The following is a 10,099-nucleotide window of genomic DNA, read 5'->3' on the forward strand; positions in this document are numbered from 1 at the left end:
CTGAGAACTAGAGACAGGGCTCTCGAATTAAGGGAGGCAGGTGACTCAGAGGTGAGTACAAGCCTGGAGTGCTGAGAAGTCTGGGTGAAGGCAACTGTGTCAGCCCCAGGGAACCCAGGCAATCCTCCCGCCAGAGATTAAGACCCCAGTCCCAGGCCTTTTACTGGCTGTGGATAGGAGGAGAGAGAGAAGGAGAAAGCAATGTGTGAATGAGCACACATTTGGTTTTTGATACTGATTATAGCTGTAAGGAATTGACCACACAAGGGAACAGAGAAACTGGTTTGGCTATGTCAACATAACTCTAATCAAAGTCATTTATGCCAGCCACCTTACCTGTTGTGTGTAATAGTCACATTAACCCATAACAATGATGTACCTTCATAAAGGTGGTTCAGAGTGTTTGTAAGTTTTGATTAGAGCAGTAATTGATTGATCTATCTAGGCACCAGCCTTTGCAATTTCTTTCTTTCTTTCTTTCTTTTTTTTCTTTGAGATGGAGTCTCCCTCTGTTGCCCAGGCTGGAGTGTAGTGAAACAATCTTGGCTCACTGCAACCTCCTCCTCCCGGGTTCAGGCAATTCTTCTGCCTCAGTCTCCCAGGTGGCTAGAACTACAAACATGTGCCACCACACCCAGCTAATTTTTGTATATTTAGTAGAGACGGGGTTTCACCATGCTGGCCAGGCTGGTCTCGAACTCCTGACCTCATGATCCACCCACCTCAGCCTCCCAAAGTGCTGGGATTATAGGCATGAGCCACCGCACCCAGCCCAGCCTTTGCAATTTCTACCTTAAGTTATGTAGTCCTCTATTCTCAACTTTAACATATGAGCAGCACCATTGCTTTTAAACTATTCGATAGAATGGGGTTTGAGTAGTGTGTGTGAGAGCAGGTTGTGTGCGAGTATGTGTGTATCTATTTATTCAGTATTTCCCCTGATAACTTTCTGTTATCTGAGCAGTTGCTATAGAGCTTTCTTTTCCCTGGGTTTGGAATTTGATTTTTCTTTTTTGAAGGCTGTAAATTCTACCTTTTCCCTTACATACACATATATATGTAGATACCCTCCCAATAATCCTAATTAGATCCTACAATTCATAAATTATGTTGCCACAACAGCTCAGTTTAGACAAATTCATAAGAAATTTGCCAAGTTAACAGAACTTTGAGTCCACTGTCTTTCACAGGACCTGCAATCACCTGGGAACCACCCTGCCAGAGGTGGAAGTCACACTCTCTCGCTTCTGTTTCAAGTTCTGTTGCTATTGCTTGGAGCAGTCTGATTCTCTACCTGAAAGATGGTGTTTCAATCAGTCATGGTGAATGAGAGGAGAATATTTAGTGCATAACTGGAGCTGAGTGAAAGACAATATTGTAAATAAATGAATGAGGTTTTATCATTTCAGAAAAATACAGTGATAACTTTAAAATCATTAGGCAGTATTAGGATATCCTATGAACTGTATTTTATATCCAACTCTGAATAACAGGTAGGTAGAAAACAAATTGCAAAGATTCATTTATGGTCATTTTTAAATTTGATTACCCATTTAAATCCAGCAGCCAAGTGGTTTCAACAGACTTTCTACTTGAGGTGAAAATAATAACACCACAAACACATGGCAGAGCTCCATACAGGTATTTCACTCACACAGGAGGTTATGTTTGCGAGGATGTAGGAAAAGATTTTCCAAGTGTGAAAACTAAATATATACAAAAGCAATCCATTTTGTTATTAGTTAAATAAAATGTGTCTTTAAATATGGAATTCTTTGAAAAACTCACTTCATCGTCCAAAATTATGGAGACTATTTCACTATTTTAATCAAAAATGGAATAGTCATTACAGTTCCCCAAGGGATTTTCTGACCAGCCCAGGCAAGGAGTTCACTTGTAGAGTGTAGTTAGTGAAAAGATCCAGTGGCCAAGCCTCATCAATAACTGTATCCAAAAGGAGACACTGCTTGGGGAGTACCCAGAGAAAACACCAAGCTTTACCTGGCTTCCCGGCCCTCCCTCTCCCCATTAGTCTTTGGGGCGCATACATAAGTGTTGTGTGAAGTCTCTTGGGGTTTAGAAGATCTTGCACTCATTGATGGAGAAGAGTCTCCTTCTGTTTCGTCTCCTGGCCTGGTTGACGGCAGTTCGGACTGCGCACTCAAACACCTGCTGTACCCCCCGGTTGCTAAGGGCTGAGCACTCCAGGTAACCCTTGGCTCTGACATCCTGGGCCAGTTTCTTCCCTTCCATGGCATTGATGCAGGAGGCCCTGTGGGGCCCCATCTCCCGCTGGTCAGTCTGGGTGGCCACCACCAGCACAGGGGTACAGGGCAAGTTGCTCCTGATTTCACCAATCCACTTGTTCTTCAAGTTCAGGAATGAGTTATGGTTGGCCACAGAGTAGCACATCAGCACCACGTCTGCCTGCTGGTAGGACAGGGGCCGGATGCTTCTGAAAGCATCATTGCCGGCTGTGTCCCAGAGGCCCAGGCTGATCTGGATGCCATCCATGAAGACGTCCACCCCGGTGTTCTCGTACACCGTGGGCTTGTAGGCCTCCGGGAAGGTCTCAGAGGTGAAGCGCACCAACAGAGAGGTTTTCCCCACAGCGGAGTCGCCCACCAACACACACTTGATGGAGCTCAGCATCTTCCCAGCCTGCTGTCCTACTCGCAAGTCCAGAATCCCAGGGAAAAGAGCCCTCAGTGGGCGGCTGCAGCACACGCCATTCAGCAAGGGGAAGGCAAGCCAGGTAGGTCTGTGTCCTCAGGACCTCTGACGGCGATTTGCAGAATGTTACTTCTCCCCGCCCATCCAAGCACCGTCTACTTTGAAAACCTCCAAAGCCTAGTCTTCAACTGGAACAGAAAGAGAAGGGGGAAAATGAAGTCTTTCTTTCTTGCCTTTTTTGAAGATAAGGGGCTTCCTCATTGGCAAACAGATTAAATGTGGGGCAATCTCTGTATAGCCAACCAACCCCACTTGTGCAATCTACTCTTCCCCTCTCAGGGAGAGCTTAGACCTGTCTTCGCCCGACACACACACACACACACACAACGCCTCCCGGTCAAGAAGCAGAAGCTGACTTTATCTCTAAAATCATTCAAGCACTAAAAAACACAAGCAACTGCTCTGATTGCATCATGAAAAAGACCTCGGTAGCAACCTGGTGTGTGAAGGAGACGTTTCCAAACAGGTCTCTGTCGGCTTCTACTCCAAGAAGTGGCAAAGGCCCCTGAGAGCGTTCTCCGCGGCTTCAGTTTCTGATGGATCTAGCCACCTTGGAAACTGCAAGAAACAAGAATGTTATGAGTGACAGATACTTTATGCATTTCTTTTTGTTTATTGACTAATCACACAGTCCTTGGTTTATGGGAATACGTGTTGTAATAGGGGAAAAGAAATTACTAGAACTCTAAAAATTTGCTGTGGTTTTTCCCTTGAGGTTTTTCCAAAAACTGGTACGAGATGCAGCAGACTGGCCTTAGAGTTATCTGCATCTGAAATTAGGCACTGTCACCTACACATGGCTTTGAGCACACTGCTTGAACTCCACGCCTCAGCTTACACATCTGCAAGATTGTGATAAATTTAGGAACCACTTCTCAGAGATGCTGTGAGGATCAAATTATTTCTTTCTTTTAACATTTTTGGATGGCCATCTGTGTATCCCGAACTCCGTTAGGCCCCTATTCAAACAAAATAACTTGCCTGAAAGCAGCCATATTCAGTGCCTGTCACTTAAACAGGACTGCATAAATGGAACCATCTGAATTTCGTGAAAGGCCAAATAAATTCTCGTTCAGTGCAGTGGGAAAACTCCAGGCAATGAGCTCTGCCTTGGAGATACTGTCGGGTCTGCTGCGGCACGATATCACAAAGCCAGCCCAGCTCCAGATAAAGGAAAATTCTTTCAGACCAAAATTCAGAGTAAAGGTTATTACTACGATCTGGGCTTATAAACTCCCCTCCTTGGCGATCTTCCTGACATGTGTCATGCAAGGCAATACAAAGCAAACCTACAAGTCTGATGTAAGACATAATTTTTAAATCACTTCTCTAAATCCTGGCATTCCTTTCCAAAACATTTTTTTTCTTTTTCTTTTTCTTTTTCTTTTTCTTTTTCTTTTTCTTTTTTCGGAGACAGGATCTCACTCCGTTGCCCAGGCTGGAGTGCAGTGGTGTCATCACGGCTCACTGCAGCCCGGACCTCCTGGGCCCAGGTGATCCTCCCACCTCAGCCTCCCGAGTAGCTGGGACTACATGTGTGTGCCACCACACCTGGCTAATTTCTTGCTTTCTTTGTAGAGATACAGTCTCACTATGTTGCCCAGGCTGGTCATGAACTCCTGGCCTCAAAGATCCTCCTGTCTCAGCCTCCCAAATTGTTGGGATTACAGGCGTGAGCTACCACGCCCGGCAGCCAAGATATCTTTATCCTTGTCAATCCACGGTCTCTGTTGTTTAATTATACCTAATAGCCTTTGCAAATGAGTTAGCCAAATAAATAATTCACATGATATTCACATATTCATGTTTTTAGTGAATATGTGAGTATATTCATTAAAATATATTTTAAATATATTTTATTTAAAAATTCACATGTAAGCCAGGTGACCTTGGCCAAATTACTTAACCTCTCTGAACCTTGATTTTCTCATAGAAATGAAAATAAGAAAAGGACTTTCTTCATGTGATCATTGTAAGGATTCAGAATGTGAAGAGTCTGATTTAGCACAAGGCCTGGCATCTGAGAATTACAGGAAGCCATCAAGTTATCCATTTCACTACTATCTGAAACATCAAATACTGAATGTCCATAGCAGAGGGACCACTTTGCCAAATGTTTACCTGGACTCTTTCTCCAGACTGACACCAGGTTACTGTCACACACCATGGTCATGGACCCCATTTGAGACTCGACCTTTGAGGAAGGACTCCTTGAGGGCTCCATAGGCTTTAGTTAGACATTAGATCCTTAGACCAAGTGGCAACTTAAATATATGCATTTGCGACTTAGTCCAGAGCCAAGAACTCTTAAGATATTTTTACGCTTTTTTAATTTAATTATCTTATTTTTTATAAATGGAGTTGGGGGGTCTCATTATATTGCTCAGGCTGGTCTCAAACTCTGGAGTTCAAGCGATCCTCCCACCTCAGCCTCCCAAAGTGCTGGGATTACAGGCATGAGCCACTACTCCTGGCCTTAAGTTTGGTTTTTTTTTTTTTTTGGAGCGCAATTATTGCATTGTGTATTTTAATATTTCATTTTTGAGAATTTAAACGAGCATTTAAATATCAAATATTGTGCTATTATTTATTATTATTATTATTTTGCCTATTTCCTCCATATTTTATTTATTTATTTATTTATTTATTTATTTATTTATTTTTTGGCCTTAAGTTTTATTTGACCCCAGTGTAGCAGGGCCAGAATTAGGAAAAATGTACATGCTTCAGGCATTTATTTATTTATTTATCTTAATTTTATTTTTTTGAAATGGAATTTTGCTCTGTTGCCCAGGCTAGAGTGCAGTGGCTTGATCTCAGTTCACTGCAACCTCCGCCTCTCAGGTTCAAGCAATTCTTATGCCTCAGTCTCCTGAGTAGCTGGGACTACAGGCATGCACCATCACACCCAGCTAATTTTTGTATTTTTAGTACAGACAGGGTTTCACCATGTTGCCAAGGTTGGTCTTGAACTCCTGACCTCAAATGATCCACCCGCCTAGGCCTCCCAAAGTGCTGGGATTACAGGCATGAGTCACCGCACTCAACCACTGGCCACCTTTATTTATTTTTTGAGACAGAGTCTTGCTCTATCTCCCATGCTGGAGACAGAGTACGATGGTGGCTCACTGCAGCCTCCACCTCCCAGGCTCAAGTGATCTTCCCAGCCTCCCAAGTAGCTAGTACTATGAGCACTCACCACTGTGATCAGCTACGTTTGTTTAGTTTGTATAGAGACAAGGTCTCACTATGTTGCTGAGGCTAGTCCCGAACTCCTGGGCTCAAGTGATCCTCTCGCCTCAGCCTCCCAAAATGTTGGAATTATAGGCATGAGTCACCACATCCAGTCCTTTCGGTTATTTAAATAAACTCTCCAATAAACTGACTGAGCTAAAGCCAAATTTCCTGAGTGAATATCTGCAAAAGGAAATTAATAAGGCATAATTGTTAAGGTTATGGGCTTTAAAGTCAGGTAAACCTGGCACTGAATCCGAGCTGCCCAACTGACTACTTATGTGACGAACTTGGAAGATTTTCTAACCTCCTTAAGCCTCAGTTTCCTCCTCTGTAAAATCAGTGTAATAATATTATATCTGCGTCACAGGTTGTTGAGAGTATTTAAGTGTGCTTAAAGCTTAGAGCGCAAAATTCTTTTTTTTTTTTTTTTTGAGACTTGAGTCTCGCTCTGTCGCTCAGGCTGGTGTGCAGCGGTGTGATCTCGGCTCACTGCAACCTCCGCCTCCTGGGTTCAAGTGATTCTGCTGCCTCAACCTCCTGAGTAGCTGTGATTACAGGCGCCCACTACCATGCCTGGCTAATTTTTGTGTTTTTAGTGGAGACGGGCTTTCACCATGTTGGCCAGGCTGCTCTCAAACTCCTGGGCTCAAGTGATCTGCCTGCCTCAGCCTCCCAAAGTGCTGGGATTACAGGCATGAGCCACTGTGCCTGGCCTAGAGTGCAAAATTCTTAGCAGGTGCGTAATATAAACATACTGTATGTACATAGTAAACACACAGTAAGTAGTCCCTATTAATACTATTCTGAAATAACAATTACTAAATATAATGATAAACAGTTATTAACGCTAAGTAGGGAATTTAAAGTAGCACAAAAGAGGTTTCTTCAACAAAGGGTATTCTGTGTGTATCACACCCAGACATGGCTACAAAAAGAGAGAGAGAGAAAGAGAGGGACTCCTGTCCAAGCTTTGCTACCCAGCGAGTCAGAAAGGTGAAAACATCTCCGTTCAATCAAGTGACCCCCATGTGCCAGCGAGTTCTGACCCCAGGTGGCTCATCGAGTCAGCTTTCAGGGCCTCAGTTTCATAAACTGTAAAGTAGTTCTTGATAGTTTTATTAAAACTGAAGCCAAAGTACCTGCTGCTGTGAATACAAAACATAAACCACTGCATTACCGTGCGGCAGTAAAGATGGATGATAAGCCTTGAGGACAGGAGGAGCCTTGGAAGATGCCTAAATATGGAGCTGGGGGAGGAGGGGGAAGTAGGGGAGGAGCTGCGGTCCGAGGCAGAGCCATACCCTATATGGACATGACAGATAATCTTCAGAATGGGTCACGTGTCCAGGAGTGAGCCGCCTCGAGTTACATCATCAGCATGTGAGTCTGATGGGCTTGATTTCAGCGAATTTCTCCTAAAGAAATTCTCCCTAGAAGGGCTTCTGGGTGAAAAAAGTGAGTCTTCCATGGTATTTCCCAAGTGGCTAACTGGCAAGAGTGGCCCAAGTATGCCTCTTCGTACGGAAGAGTGACGAGAGCGTCACGGGTGACGACACTGAGTGGCCCTCCAGGCCGTTCTTCTCAGGCCTTGAATCAGATAGAATCAATGAGTCTTCACCTCCAGAGCCTCTGGGGTCTCCATAATTTGATGCTCTTGCCCTTTTTCTCTTTCTACCATTTTCACAAAAAAGGGTCCCTCAACAGGCCTCCAGGGTTCACACGCACAGAGACAGAGGAGGGAAGGGAGGCTTCATGTTGCAAAAGCAACAGGGTTGGGCCTTTCTGCCCACTCTGGCAAAGAGACCAAGATACACGCAAGTGAGGGATTAGGGGAAGAGACATCCTAACCCATTTCCTCCTCCGGAGAGCTGAGGGCTGTCCAGTAGGAAATCCTGGTTTCCTTTTGGACTCAATTCTAACCGCCGTGCTAACAGACACTCATTCTCCACCTGACGCCCTCCGCAGGCTCGCTCCGTGCCATCCTACTGGCTGGAAAGACCCGCTCTTCACTCAGCCCCCAACTCACACTCCTTCTGGAAAGCCTTCCTTGACCACCAGCACTCCCCAGCCCCTGCCAGATCAGATGCCCCCTGCTGTGTTCCCAAAATACCTCTATGTACATCTGACACAGAAACTGCCACTCTGCCGAAATGGCTCATCTTCTCAGTTGAAAAATGGAATGAGATCTGCCCTGCCTTCTTCACTGGGAGCTCATAAGGATCAGGTGGAAATGGTAACAATACAGAAATAATTTCGGTTTGTACTTTTACAATACTTTGTACGTTTGGAAATGCTCTCTCGTTGGTTTTGCGAGAAAGTCTTTATAAACAGTACAGCATAATATAGAGCTAAAGTGAAATTATGACTATTATTAACTGATTGTTATTATTGCAGGTTTGAAGTTAGCTGGGCTTTGGTGGAGGTAGCTCACTTCAAAATGCTGATGGAATCCTCAGCTGTCTTTTTTAAAAAATATGAGCCATTGATCACCAGTTAGGGATGGCCTATCAATTACAGACAATATATCTAAATGTCATCCTCCTCAAGGAGCTTTGGACAAAGGACCTGTGCTGGTAGCAGCCGATTCGTTCATTAAGGAAATTGATTCCACCATGAATCTAACACAATTAAATGGCCAGGAAGTCACCACGCTCCTCAGCAACCTCTAGCAATCTCTAGCCAGCACCTTCAATAGCCCCTTCCTAGCCTAGTAGGGACATCACAGCAAAAGCCAGCCTTTCTCAGGATGGGTGAGCCTATGCAGGGGGCTCCCCAACTGGGAAGTGGGGCTGAGTGCTTTGTTCCTTTACGGAGTCTCACTGTGTCCCCCAGGCTTGTATGCAGTGGCATGATATTGGCTCACTTCCGCCTCCGTCCGCCTCCTGGGTTCAAGTGATTCTCCTGCCTCAGTCTCTTGAGTAGCTGAGATTACAGGCATCCATCACCATGCGCAGCTAGTTTTTTGTATCTGTAGTAGAGAAGGGGTTTCGCCATGTTGGCCAGGCTGGTCTCAAACGCCTGACCTCAGGTGATCCACCCCCCTCGACCTCCCAAAGTGCTGAGATTACAGGCGTGAGGCACCATGCCCAGCCAGTGCTTTGTTCTTGTGGGGAAAGGGAAGCAATTCCAAAAATCTTAAGCAACTTTAGAAAAAAGCAGTGTAACCATCTCTAAACTTTTTCACTCCAAAATCTTACCGGTTTTCACTATCTAACAAATAGACACTTGTATATATCTTCTAAATATTTTTCAGATTTAAGCTTTTTTAAATTTCTTTTTTTTTTTTTTTTTTTTGAGACGGAGTCTCGCTCTGTTGCCCGGGCTGGAGTGCTGTGGCCGGATCTCAGCTCACTGCAAGCTCCGCCTCCCGGGTTTATGCCATTCTCCTGCCTAAGCCTCTCGAGTAGCTGGGACTACAGGCGCCCGCCACCTCGCCCGGCTAGTTTTTGGTATTTTTTAGTAGAGATGGGGTTTCACCATGTTAGCCAGGATGGTCTCGATCTCCCGACCTCGTGATCCGCCCGTCTCGGCCTCCCAAAGTGCTGGGATTACAGGCTTGAGCCACCGCGCCCGGCCGCTTTTTAAAATTTCAACATTGTCTACACACTTGCTAGATTTCAGCTAAATAAATTTCCACTGTTTCAACAATTCCTAACTGCACAGCTATTCCTCATTGTCTTTGGGTTAGTTCCGTATTTCACCGTAATTAGCTACATATATGTACACATGTGTATGTGTAGAGATTATAACTTTATATACGTAAGGTATAGGTAAGTAACTTTTTTTTTTTTTGAGATGGAGTCTCACTCTGTCACCAGGCTGGAGTGCAGTGGTGCGATCTCGGCTCACTGCAACCTCCACCTCCCCGGTTCAAGCAATTCTGCCTCAGCCTCCCAAGTAGCTGGGACTACAGGCGCCCACCACCACGCCCGGCTAATTTTTTGTATTTTCAGTAGAGACGGGGTTTCACTGTGTTAGCCAGGATGGTCTCGATCTCCTGACCTCGTGATCCACCTGCCTCAGCCTCCCAAAGTGCTGGGATTACAGGCGTGAGCCACTGTTCCAGGTTGTAACCAGCTCTGCAGATCAGGTCTCCACTCCTATTCTCTTCCTACAAATAAACCAGTTC

At 44.9% G+C, this 10,099-nt stretch overlaps 1 protein-coding gene across 10 annotated transcripts in view; it reads right to left on the reverse strand.

Annotated features, from left to right (window-relative positions):
- Nucleotides 1-1,446: 1,446 nt before the first annotated feature.
- The window catches only part of RHOH (ras homolog family member H), a 54,685-nt gene continuing 46,032 nt past the window's right edge, over nt 1,447-10,099 (reverse strand). For 8 of the 10 annotated variants that reach the window (XM_023224468.2, XM_023224467.2, XM_023224463.2 and 5 more), the window contains exons 2-3: nt 3,170-3,291; nt 1,447-2,861 (exon numbers count right to left, since the gene is read on the reverse strand). In XM_023224468.2, coding sequence (XP_023080236.1) covers nt 2,077-2,652 — 576 coding nt within the window. In that variant the 5' untranslated portion in view covers nt 2,653-2,861; nt 3,170-3,291 and the 3' untranslated portion in view covers nt 1,447-2,076. Of the gene's footprint in view, nt 2,862-3,169; nt 3,292-5,932; nt 6,151-8,080; nt 9,232-10,099 lie in introns of those variants that run through there. The other 2 variants (XM_023224466.2, XM_026455809.1) reach the window with 2 other exon arrangements.

Source organism: Piliocolobus tephrosceles, chromosome 3 (assembly GCF_002776525.5).
Source record: "Piliocolobus tephrosceles isolate RC106 chromosome 3, ASM277652v3, whole genome shotgun sequence".
NCBI lineage: Eukaryota > Metazoa > Chordata > Mammalia > Primates > Cercopithecidae > Piliocolobus > Piliocolobus tephrosceles.